The 13,437-nt window shown below is 38.8% G+C and overlaps 1 protein-coding gene across 2 annotated transcripts in view; it reads left to right on the top strand.

Moving 5' to 3' along the window:
- pla2g4ab (phospholipase A2, group IVAb (cytosolic, calcium-dependent)) overlaps nucleotides 1-12,722 on the top strand; it is a 39,647-nt gene extending 26,925 nt beyond the window's left edge. For both annotated transcript variants that reach the window (XM_012851643.3, XM_036140939.1), the window contains exons 14-19: nucleotides 135-265; nucleotides 360-471; nucleotides 1,217-1,401; nucleotides 1,484-1,673; nucleotides 3,944-4,101; nucleotides 9,132-12,722. In XM_012851643.3, coding sequence (XP_012707097.2) covers nucleotides 135-265; nucleotides 360-471; nucleotides 1,217-1,401; nucleotides 1,484-1,673; nucleotides 3,944-4,101; nucleotides 9,132-9,290 — 935 coding nt within the window. In that variant the 3' untranslated portion in view covers nucleotides 9,291-12,722. The remainder of the gene's footprint in view (nucleotides 1-134; nucleotides 266-359; nucleotides 472-1,216; nucleotides 1,402-1,483; nucleotides 1,674-3,943; nucleotides 4,102-9,131) is intronic.
- Nucleotides 12,723-13,437: the final 715 nt, after the last annotated feature.

The following is a 13,437-nucleotide window of genomic DNA, read 5'->3' as shown; positions in this document are numbered from 1 at the left end:
TAAAGGGCTTTAAAGTAAAGCGGTTCTGCTGTGTGACAGTTCAAAACTTTGTGTTTGTGGGCTCTACTGTTAGACCGGATTTTTAATGATTAATTTGCCCATGCGATAATTTGTTGTGTCATTTTGGAGTTTAGGTGGAACAGAAAACCAGGAAGCAGAGGACGAGTTTCACCGCACTGCTCAGGCCAGCTGGGTTCAGCGCATGTTCACTTCGCTCTTTAGTGACTCTGCCCTGTTCAATACAAGAGAAGGTCGGGCTGGGAAGGTACATCACATAGTACTCATCACGTTTTTCTATGTTGAAAACTAGGCCAGGCTGCATTTTTCTTGTCTAAAATCCCCTTTTATCATCTTACTAGGTGCATAACTTCATGCTGGGCCTTAACCTGAACACCACCTACCCCCTCTCTCCTGTAACCGAAATACCTTATTCCCAACAACCTCCTGAGGAGGAAGTAGATGCTGTAACAGGTAAGAAAAAAATGATTGAAGCTTGTGCCAAGCTTCAAATGGGACATGACAGTGCCAGGCTGCGTGCCCTAATCATAAACATTAGTGCACAATGCCCTAAGGTGTGCATGACAGCCTGAAGCATGCCCAACCACATACCCATGACGGTTCACAAGGTCTTAACCCCAAGGAAAATGTTGCAACTCTTGTCCTAAAAGTCGCCGAGTTTTCAGAGTATCTATTCATGACTAGAGTGGCCAGAAAGAACTGCTCTGTGTTCAGGTTTCTCAAGAAAAACACACAGAAAGTTAAAAAGTTCAAGAGCAGTCTCCTTCGAACGGATTTCTGCAGAACAGTGTCTCCATGAGTATGGATTAGATCACATGTTATTATCCATTATTTCATTCATTTGAATGATGACACAAATGGAAAAATTTAGACCGTTCTATAATGTGAAGAGTCACTCATTGCATCTGGTTTACAAGCTGTGACAGGGTAAAAACAAACAGCAAAACAGCTAAAGGCTTACCAGGTGTTTTTTTTGTTTTTTGTTTGTTTAACAGGAACAAACCTGGTCGCAAATTACACAGTTGTGCAACCATATTCTGTTGATTCATTGCGGTATTTTTTTTAATTACCATATGTTGTATTTTACTTCTTCCAATCAAAGGAATGTCAGAATAACGCACGCATGAGTTATATTGCTAAAACTGATTCAGTTGTGTCCTTCTTGTGACATTCACTGGGTTTTGTTGGGTTTTCGTAGATCCAGACGAGTTTGATCGCATCTATGAACCTCTGGACGTGAAGAGTAAGAAGATCCATGTTGTAGACAGCGGCCTGACCTACAACCTTCCCTACCCACTCCTCCTGCGGCCTCAGCGCGGCGTTGACCTCATCATCTCATTTGATTTTTCTGCTCGACCGAGCGACTCCAGCCCTCCATTCAAGGTTTTTAAAACTCTCAAGTCCACTGAAATTAAAAAAATCAACCATGACGTTATCTAATTTGACGTCAAACAATGTCCCACAGGAGCTGCTGCTGGCAGAAAAATGGGCCAGAATGAACAAGCTCCCGTTCCCTAAGATTGACCCTAAAGTGTTTGACCGTGAGGGTCTGAAGGAATGCTACGTCTTTAAACCCAGGAAGGGAGAGAAGAACTGTCCAACTGTGATCCACTTTGTCTTGGTCAACATTAACTTCAGGCAATTCAAAGCCCCCGGTGAGTATGAGCATATACAGAGTCGTCACACAGCATAATGTTCAAAGGCTCTGTGTGATTTGATGATTAGACTATTTTACCGTCATCGCAAATGAGACATTTTTTACCAGAATTTGAACAATTCAAACACTTCCAGAGTTTCTAGGAAACTCTGGAAGTGTTTGAATACACATGGAAAAAAGACTTAGGTCATAAAAGCCTGTTTGTATTTCCAAATTTGCTCCCCTAGTCTGTGAAAGTTGTGTCCATCATGCAACTATCCGTCTGTTCATCCAGTCTGTATTTAAAAGCTTTCACAGTAATCTTTTGTATTCAGAAAGTATTGAAAATTCTGGAAAAAGTGACACTGGAAAAGCAAGGAATTTTGACAAAAAGTGTATAGCAGCCCTGGGAATTTAATCACGATCAGTTAGCAGCAGAATGTTCCTCATGCTTTTTCCCAAAAGTTACACGCTTTATCTGGAGGGGCCCCAAAAAGAAACCATCTGCTCGAGGTCATGGGAGCTTCCAGGGGGAAATGGTGTGTGTGTGTGTGTGTGTGTGTGCTGCCCGTAATACTCACACATGCAAGATTTTCAGAGTTTTTATGACCTATCCACATGAAATATGGTTACTGAAGAACCCAGGTGCTGTTGGGGAATCCTTTAGTGCAGTGTGCGGGCTGTGTATATAAACAAGCCAGACGTCAGTAGCCATGCTAAAACACAGAATCTCCTTTCCTCTGGTGTCTCCTTACATTCTGTTGGTCACCTGCCCACCTACTTCCGCAGCATGTTTATACATGATACATAAGGGTTGTTTTTTTTTTGCACTCAGACCCAAAGGACATCTAAGGAAATGAAACTCTAAATGAACTTCCTTGTGTCTGCACTTTGTCCGCTGTAGCTTTTAACCTGCATGTGGGATTATACCCGTATCCTTACGCAATGAAAGCAAATTAGTTTGTCAAAAGTGGCGTCATATTTATCGTGACATATGATCTGAGCAAATGCATTTTTTTGTCTCTAATGTAATGCAATAATTTAAGATTAGGCATTTTCAGATACAAATCCAACTCAGAAACTGTGTTAGCCCATGAACCTAAGGATGTGTACATGTTTGAAAACTCTTTACCTTGCAAATGCAATAAAATAACACTATATTCTATCAATATTTAACTAATCACTCATCAAAGGTCATCCAAGGACTGCTTTTCTGCCTGATTCTATGGTAAAAACATTTTGTCCCAATTGAAATTTCTGTACAAGAGATAAAAAGCTAATATATGGTTCTGACCAGACACATTTGTTTATAAATGTGTCTCAGCACATATAACAGTTTACCATAAATTCAGGTCATTACTCTTGAAATGTTTTCATGTCAAGCAGTTAGCTCAGGTGCTATGCTAATGTTGCATGTTTTTTGTTTTGATACGACCAAATAAAAATTTACAGCACACTCAATAAGTGCTGATTAAATGTAATAAATTAAGTTTTTCTCCTGCTTCACAAACGTAGCAATTTGCTTTAAATGTTTGCCTTGCTTTGGATGTGTTAGCGCATTTCTACCCCTCCACTGAATGTTGTCTGGGGCTATCTAAGGACAGCAAATCACATGACCTAGAAAGACCTAGAGCTGCAGCAGCAAATACAGTCTCTGTTTCACTGTGAAGCTTGTTGTAATGGGTGAGAGTTTTGCCATGTACACTGATTATTTAAAAATATAGATTTATATTGATTAGTGATACAAAAATATAGAAAAATAAGGCAGGTTGTCTGTGAACAGACAATCCCATTTACAATTGGATTGTATTTTTAGCGTCCAGTTCTATTTCTATTTTTAGGTTGATGTTCAATAAATTTAGGCTGACAATAAAAGTAGAAAAATTGCCTACAATGGGGTAAAGTTTATTCTAAGGTATAGATTAAATGACCAGTATTTGTTGCTCTTTGAGGTATGTATATTTAATTTATAAATAATTAAACATTTGAGTTAAATTAGTTTTTCATTGTAAAGAATTTTTGTATTGGGTTAAAAGTGCACTTGTGTATATTTTATTGGATGAGGTAAAGAAAAACTGCACGAAAGCCTCAGGAGAAAATTGGGATAAAGCTAAATATGGCAAATAATGGTTGCAGTGTAATTCAACAAACACTGATCTTTACCTTTACTGAAACTGCATTCATCCCTGAGGATGAACTCCATTTAATTCAGTTTATTTATATAGTGCCAATTAACAGCACATTTAATTTTTTTAATTTCTCTTTATTTTTTTGGCGCCATGTCCTCAGGGGTTCCCAGAGAAACTGAGAAGGAGAAGGAGATGGCAGATTTTGACATCTTTGACGATCCGGAGTCACCATTTTCCACTTTCAACTTCCAGTACTCCAACGAGGCTTTTACCCGGCTTCATGACCTGATGGAGTTCAACACCCTAAACAACCTTGAGGTCAGTTTTGGTGATGTTGCAAGACTGGAACAAATTAAGTTTCTACACCAGGAAACAATTTTGATGTCCGTAGTTTATGAAGGATCCCAAACTGCTTACATAGGCCAACAAGTTCCTGTTCAGGCCCTCTGCTATTCAGTGTTTATCTACCTTTGTTTGGTTCTGTCAGCAAGGAAGTGTTGGATTTATGAATATATCATTGGGCAACATCAAACATTTTTTCAGAACGCCCAAGTAAGCCTGGATCGTGCAAGTTTTGACTTGTTTATCGTGTGTCAGTCTGATGTCTTTACTTGCTTACTTGGTGTGAGTCACATCCGTGCTGAGTAATTATTCATGTTTGACACCAGAGAGTTAATTTCACCTGATAATTGCACGACAATTGGGAAAGTTTTCCTTGGTAGTAGTTGTGTTTTCTTGGCAGACATATTTTTTAAGGAATGGAATAAGTATAAACATGTCGCCTATGCAAATTCTCAGTTATCCAAGTCATCATAACAGCAGACAGGCTTAAATTGAAAGCGAGCGGATTTTCGCTCAGTCTTTCTGAAAAGGTTTCGACACCTATCCAGGAGTCTTTGTCAATTCTGGCTCGCACTAGAGCTCAATTTGTGCAATTTATCTAAAGAGTGACCCAACGAGAAAAACTAAAACAATGCTATGCAATGTTTCCTCCTGATGTCTGTAGCCTTCGTATTCACGGTTAATTTTAGTAAAACGATTAGCCTTTCCACATAATATCCTGAGTTAGTTCTGTCTCTAGACTCCCACATACTAAGGCAGACAAGACTCCGCGGAGAAAGTACGCGCAGAGCTCAATATTACAAGTGTGTACGTAGCGTCACACTATAAACTGCTCGGCGGGAAGAAGTCTTCACGTCGAACTGTTTTATATGCGACACTTGGCCGATCCAGTGAGCCTCTGCAAGGCAATCGCGACTCGCAAGCACCTGCTTGTTATTTTCTGTGTCACACTGACAGGTATGCAGTGGGTGCCTGCTTTGGGAAATGTTGGCATTTGTCTCAATAAATTAAGCCAATAAGTGCACTCGACGATCAAGGGTAAAACGTCCGCTGAAAGTCCACACTGTATAAGCAAAGTACACCCAGGTGTGCGGGAGCCTTTAATGTTTCTCCTAAGCTGAGTCATCGCTCCTCTACTGCAGCTCAGAATCAGGTAAACTAACACTACCGCCAGCATATAGAGCACTCAGCACCGTGACATATTTTGTAAACGCACCCATTTTCTGAGGATGACTACACTAAAATGCTGCCACAGAGTCGGGAGCACTACTAGCCACGTCGGTGGAGTCTGTTCTGATGCGTTCATTAAATCAATAAATGCTTAAATGACCAAGCAGTTATCCCCAAGAGAATTTGTTTCGCTTGTGTCGGCAGAGCGGGACACAAAGAGATAAATGCGTTCTTTTCTGTTGTGTGTTACAACAGAAAAAGGACACGTTTGTTTATTTCACATGGTGTCCCACATGATTACTTAAATATACTGAGGAGGTTTGCCTAATACAAATATGAGGATGATCACGTCTGTTTAAACTCGATTATTATAACCATTAACGCTCAATATAGCACGTTCTTAACAAGTAAACGGCTCTATGGTCATTTTCAGATCTCCTACAAAAACACCATTTGCTTTGATTGTCACAAATCACTAAAAGTCTGTCTGTTGGAAACAAAATCCAACTTCCTGCATCTATCAATTAAATAAGACAGCTGCTTTATTCTTGGAAAAAGCATTTTGTTGCTAGATAGACCCCATGAATGGATCAGAAACAGATACCAAATGTAATAAAGTTTGAATTGAATAAAAATATTATAAACTCTGGCAGATCTACATTTAAAGAGATTCTCATTCAATCAAGAAGTAGAAGAAAGGAGAAAGGCAGGTAGCCTTCAAAATATAACCATGTATAAAGATACATGATAGAGACAGAAACGTGAAAAGAGTGACAGAAAAACTGATAAATAAGAAAAAAGATTAAGCGAGACAGAAGCTGACTGCTCATATAAAGCCGTGTTCTGTGATGTTATTGTGATGCTGTGCATTACAACAAAAAATTTCTAGATTAGTGTAATATTTTGTATAGGGATAAAAGTGCAAACGTGTCCAAGAAGTCTGTTATTCGAGAAATCTTGTGGTTTATTCAGACACAGGTTCATAATCAAAAGCCATGCCACCAAGTATTTTTAAGAGAGGTTTTCTCCTGATAATTTCTCCAAATGATCCAATAAATAAGTTAGTCAAGTCAATGTAATATAGTTATTAAACTCTCCCAGAGAGACAGAAGCGAAAGGGTTCCGTTTACTCTGAAGGTTATTCTCCAACTAAGGTCCAAACAGAAGAACATAGTTTATGCAAAGTTGAGAAAAAAAAAACTTAGTTTACTCTGACAAGAAGACAAGTTAGGGACCGCAAATCATGGCAACTATTTGAGGGTCTTTACCCAGCAATGCTTTGTACATAAAAGTATATCATGGCTGTTGTCTTCTTAGGCACAAAAAGGGATTTTTAGGATCCAGAAAGCCAGAATTTATATTAGGTACTGTCAAAAATCTAAAATTGTGATATATTTCAACCATAATTGTGATTGCGATGTCATTCCGACTTTTCTCTGCATTAACCACTAGCAACAAAAATGGCCTGTAGCTAATGATGTTTGTAAACAAGGACTATTTAAAACAAGAAATTTCACTGTTTTTTTATTAATCAAATTATTATTCCAGAGAATAGCTTGTTGAGTTGGACATCAATGCTTGTCGAGCATAAAGTCCAACTAACAAACAAGTCTATGTACAGTTTGACCAGTCCTTAATGCTATGGTGAGATTCCTGAAAGTTTCTGGTAAAAATGTTAGTTATGTAAACTCTAAAACAAATAATAAAATTAGATTATCTCACTGCTGCAACTCTCTCCCCTTCCATCTGGAGACATACCCACTTTAAACATGTTACAGACACCTAAAGTATGTGTCTTATCAATTGAAGGGGCAATAAGCAAAATTTCATTATTTTAGATAGAAAGAACTAAAAATAGTTTTGTGAGGAATTATTACATGGACTGTGGTTAAACATCACACACTATCTCTGTGTCATTCTCCAATCTCTTTTTTACATAACCGTGCATGCATGTGCACGTGAACAGCTGCCACTTAGAGCTACCTGCTCCCTGCCCATAAAATGCCACCGCCAGGCACAAAATGGCGGAGAGCATGGATCAAAACGTTCTCTTGCTAACAGCATTATAAAGTTATGAGTTATTTACTTCTTCACAAGACATGTTCCTCTGAAAAGTGGTGCTGTTTTGCTGTGTTTTCAACCTTTCCAAATAGGCTCATATGGTAAAGGGGAAATGGGCGCCAAGTGGTGGAGGAGGTAGAGAGAGGCGTGGCTTGATTCAGGTCTTGTTTTGGTCTACAGACAGTGCTCAAGCTCCACCTAGTGGTGAAATATTGCTTATTGCTCCTTTAATTGTTACATAGCCAAAAATTGCAGACCTCTGTGATTTTGAAATTGCGTTTTTTAAATTGTGCTTATATTGCAAATTGTCCAGCCCTAATTTAAATGAAATTTGTCACTCAATTTAAAGGGCTGCCATAAACAGAATCTAAACACCAGAGTGTGGTAGGAGCAGCACAAGAATGATAACGTCACCACATTGAAGGACATTATAAAAGCCCCAGTGTTCTTTTGGCTTACTGATACATTAAGACCTAAGACCTAAAGGACCAATTTAAAAAAATGAATGCAATGTCTAACCTTCAGTTGTTTGACAAAATTTTCAATATGTACTCTGAACGAAAGGCTATTAAGCAGCCAAGTACCCAACATAGTTAGCCATAGTCATAGTGAAACAGAAATTGTATTTAATACCTACAAATACTAACAAGAGCCACAGAAAGAGAAAGCAAAGAACTAAACCAGTGAGACGGATGAGGACTAGAGGAGGATTTGACAAGAACCAAAAGAACTTGGAGACTATACTGTAAACACAGCGACAGAGAAATAGGTCAGAGTAATCTGTTGGAGAGCTTGGCACTGCGGCAGAATAGCAACACACATTTAACTTTTTACAATTACAAAAACAATAACAAAATAATCACAGAAAATGAATTTCACTTGGAATTTTCCTTCATCATTTATTAAGATTGTGTATTTGATTATTAAGATTTCTATAATGAATTTTTTAGTATAACTAAACAGATAAAATATCTGGTTGCTTGCTAAATACCTTGACTCTAATGATAAATAAAGAGCATTTAAGCAACAATAACATATGGAAAAAGTGTTTGATGTCAGCCAAATGACGTTACCAGCTGTAACTTTATAACCTGGCAAGCCAGAAGGATAATGTGTAGCACTACATTCTGCACATTATCAATCTGGGACTGCTTCTGTTGAATCCATTCGGGGAAAGGAGGGAATTTCAGCAGAACTCTCCAAGCTGACGGGGCGAAGCGACACCTACTGCCCGCCTACCAAAAGTTGGCTTTACCCAATCACGGTATCAAATTAAAACGTAGGCAGCTCGTCTCATTAGAAACCACAACAAGGCAAGTCAGTCAAGGCACTTCCTGCTGTTCGTGATAGAGAACGTGTGCGTCCTCCTGGGCCGCCATGTTTGTTTTGGTTTGGCTGTGGGCTCGTCAGCTTTTGGTTTCTTCACAATTGGCATGTCCCGCCTTAAACCATAATACTGCGACGTGATTGGCCCGAAGCGTTTTTAGTTCGGTCACAAGCGGTTGAAGTGGGGGCAGTACAAGATGGATTCTCGTGTGTTTGTAAATGCACAAATACCGTGAGAATTCAGCTTGCTGCCAAGATTAGCTACTTTAAAAAGTGTATAAGTTTGTTGCATGCGTGGCAAAAAGTAGTCCTTTTTTATTTGTGTGTACAGTTCAAACTGGATTTATACACGTAAGTATTAAGAACTGTATTTCATACAGCTTTTTTGAGGTGTTCTGCATCATTGCAGTTTGTATCTAATTCTTGTATTTGCGTTTATTTTGTTGAAGGTTATTAAAGAGGCCATCAAGGACTGCATTTTGGCACGGAAGGAGTGTCCCGCAAGCCTCTCCGCTACCTTCTCCCTCAGCGAGATCCCGAAAAAGAAGTTTTCCCAAAGAGGTTCAGACTCAAAACCCTATAATCTCCTCGCAAATGACCCCCAGTAGTTCCAGGATAAGACTACGGATAAACAGACTTCATAAATATACTTGTATCCTGATCTACAGGATGGCTTGAGGCAAGACTTGAGAAAAGTGTCATTTTTTTATGGAAGCTTCCTGGTGAAAGCTTTGTGATTGCACTCCCTTGCAGCAGCATCCTAATCTGGTTTTATGTTCATACATGGTTTATGTATGAACATAAAACAGTTTTATTGTTTCAACTCAACAGTCAATGTTGTTGGGGAGATCTCTTCCCTGGTTTTAATGCCCACCGATGATCTCAAACCATGCATCTTTTTTTTTTAAATCTTTTCCTTCATTTTTACTGCATCTTATATTTCTGGCAAAGTTTCAACACTGCCAATCCTTTGCGGTGCATATTTTTGTCTTTAGGCCACACCAGAACTTCATTTGCATCTTTCCAGAGAAGTTATTTGGCATCCTGCCGCTTGTAAATTCTGCTGTCATCGTTCCATTTAGAAGCCTCATTTATGATTTACCGTTTTTGTGGGCTGAACTCCTTTCGAACCGAATGTGTGGCTACAGATCCTGTAAATGTTTTGTTTGTTGTTTTTTTTGTATTTTTGTTACATATTTTGTTTCCAGTCATAGAGTTGTCTTGACTTGTAATCGTGTGTAAAAACGTTGACGAGGAGCTCATAACTTTTTCTTGTGTTTGATGGTATCTCTTAAACACGCAACCCGCACCCCCTCTGGATATTTCAAACATTTAGAGGATGTTTACCCACCTACGTAGTGGGAGCACTCCCTGCTGCCCGGAAGGGAGTGTCAAATTAAACCCACCATTTTGGAAAAAACAAAATCCGTTGCCTTAGTAACATCTTCTTCTTCTTTTTTTTTCCATCTCAGTGTCAGGGTAAAGATGTTTTTATTCACCTGACCATTTTACGTAAAGATACAGACCATCTCTAGCTCCCAAAAGAAAACAAAAAAAAAACTGCACCGCTGGACTTTAAACTTTGGAGCGGTGTATGCAATTAAAAGATCTGATCGCATCTTTTACAACTCTCTCTCTATAGCACCGGGTGGAATTTTACACACTACACCTACACCTGGAGCAATAAAGGCCTGGAATCTGACACACTACACCTAATGCCTGCAGGGGCCTGAAAGGCTGCGCACACGGAGGGGAGGAATTTTTCAGCGAGGCACCTCCAAGCTCCCCGCGCTCGCGTGTTAGCCGTGGCCGTTTGGAAACAAACTGAGACGACGCATGAAGGGCAGAGTCACGCTTCAGGGGATGCGTGATCAGAGAATTGTTTCTTTTTTTTAATATAATTTCTAGACAATTTGTGTCTTTCTTTTACTTAATTTATGTTTTTAAAAGTTCTGCGTGTTTGTTAAAGAAATGAATGACTTTTTTTGGGGGAAAATCTTTCATTCACTTTCTCATATAGATTCAGACGACCTTTCGTAGGTCTAGTGCCTTTGAGGAGTCTTTGAACTGTAAAACGTAATCTGGGACTGCTTCTGCTTTGAACTGTAAAACTGGGGGGTCTTTTCAACATAAAGTAGTAAAGTGAAATAGAAGGAAACTTATACATGTGTTTTCAGCTTTTCTACAAAAAAAAAGTAAAACTGTGCTGTGTATTTTTATTCAACCCACCTGATGTAATATCTGGTAGTACCTATCATTGCTGTGTTACATCTGTAACTCTTTTGGTGTTTTCCTTTGTTACCTTTGATAGACTTTTCACACCTAGAGATTGGATCTAGAGTATCCGTGAAAATCATTTTTCAAATCTTGCTACAGATTCAATTAGATTTAGATCTGGGCTTTGACTAGACCATTCCAAGATATGAATATCTTTTGATCTGAGCATGAGCACTGGGTGTATGTTTAAGGTTATCGTCCTGCTAAAAAATGAACCTCCACCCTGATCGCATGTATTTTGCAGCATCTAAACCGATTTTCTTCCTGGATTGCCCCACCTTTATGTCCATCTGTTATCCCATCCATTCTTACTAACTTTCCGGTCCCAGCTGAAGAAAAGCATCCCTACAGCATGATGCTGGTGGGTTTAGGCATACTTTTTTTTTTCCACACTTAGTGTCTTGCATGCAGGCTAGAGAATTAGGTTGTGGTCTCATCTGACCAGAACGTCCTCTTTCACGTGTTTGCTTCGTCTCCTGCATGACTTGTGGGAAACTGCAAAGAAGATTTCTTATGGCTTTCATCTTGCATCTATTCCATGCCGGATTTGTGGAGTCAATGACTGATAGTTGTGCATTTAACAGAGGCTCCTGCCTCAGCTGTGGATTTCTGCAGCTCCTCCAGAGTTACCATTGCTCTGTATGGTGTACAAGGATGTTTTTTTTTAATAACCTATGGTCTGAATGCTGTATTCCTAGGTCTTCATTACGTTATTTGTTCACTAATGTTCTCTAACTAACCTCAGATGGCTTCACAGAACACCTGCATGTCTAATGAGATTATATTTACACGATAACTACTAATTAGATGACTTCTGAAACCAATAAGTAAAGGTCGATATTACTTAGCGGTAACGTAGTAATGGGGCTGAATACTTATGCATACATCTAGATTTTTTATTTGTAAATTAATGTTTTTTTTCCGCAGTTTTGTGCTACTTTGTGTTCCAATAAAATACGTTGTGGTTTGTATTGTATTGGGACAAAACACTTTTGCGAGGCACTGTGGATCATCAACAGCTTATGCAGTGCAGAGACTGGAACTAGGGTTAAACGTTGGCTTTAAAACTGTACAAATCCAGATATGTTCATAGTTAATTACTAGACTGAGCCGACTGGTAGCGTTTTAACCACAGAAACCCTTTAAGCTTTTTATACTGGAAACTTTTAGTTATCTTGCAATGAAGAGCATTCTTGAGATTATTTTAGACCAATTTCGACAATTCAATGGCCATAAATATTTATGAAAATATGTTAACGCTCAGTATTTCTTATTAATGAACTCCAGATGGAAAACTATGACTTTGACTAAAAACTATCATATAAAGGAATATTATAATCTCAGTATTTCTTTTTTCTTTTTTTAAGCAAAACTCTCCTGTCTCTTTTTATCCTGCTTTATCCACTATCTTCTACGATTATGTATAAGAAAGTAAATAGGGGAACTTCCTCAATGTAATCTCACAGCAATAATACATTTTAAGATATTTTCTGAACTTTGTAAAACTATTTTAATAACATTTTCTATCTGCTTAAAGCAGGATTTAAATGAGTGTTGTGACAGTTTTTGTTTTTGGATATTTTAAGATATTTTGACAACGTTTACATGTAACAAGCTGAAAGGTCAGTTCTGCAAATTGAGATATGCACATTTATACTCCTGTGATCGTTAAACTGTATTATAACTGGCAAGGCATGATATGCTAAACTGTTGTGTTTGTGGGGAAAGGACAGTAATAAAAGAGAGAATTCAAATGTCTCAATGTTTTTTGTCAAAATATTTGACTTCCGTGAGAATCCTGGTGAAATAACACATCAGCAGAGTTGCAGAATCAAAATGTTCAGTTGCCTTTTGTTTTGTTTCCTTTTGTGTCTCTGGCTTATCCAGTCCAGTCCTGCGGTCCAACAGATATTTAGATTGGACGTTTAACTACCTAAAACTCAGCATATATGCTGAACGTTCATGGTTTGTTTGGATGGATTTTGTTCCCTGATGGGGATCCTATTTCAAAACCTCTGCCCTACTTAAAATCTCTCTTGTACAAACAAGAGACAACAATACAGACAAAAGACAAAGGTTATGAACGTTTGAGCCCGAGGAGCTCATACTCGTTGCACAACTCTGTAATGTTTGTTATTATTTCATTTTATTATCCACATGGGATAAAAAAAAAACTGCTTGGGTTCAAATCCCAGCCTGAGGTCTTTCTGCATGTTCTCCCATGTGTTGGGTTCACTCCGGCTTGCTCCCACAGTCCAAAATATGACTGCTAGGTAAATTGGTTTCTCTAAATTGCCCTTCGGTGTGTGTGTGTGTGTGTGTGTGTGTGTGTGTGTGTGTGTGTGTGTGTGTGTGTGTGTGTGTGTGTGTGTGTGTGTGTGTGTGTGTGTGTGTGTGTGTGCATGGTGGTTTGTCCTGTGTTGCCCTGTCATGAACCGGTGACCTGTCCAGGGTGGAGTTCGCCTAATGACCGCTGGA

Source organism: Fundulus heteroclitus, chromosome 9 (genome assembly GCF_011125445.2).
Source record: "Fundulus heteroclitus isolate FHET01 chromosome 9, MU-UCD_Fhet_4.1, whole genome shotgun sequence".
Lineage (NCBI taxonomy): Eukaryota > Metazoa > Chordata > Actinopteri > Cyprinodontiformes > Fundulidae > Fundulus > Fundulus heteroclitus.
This window is presented reverse-complemented; position numbering and strand designations above follow the sequence as displayed.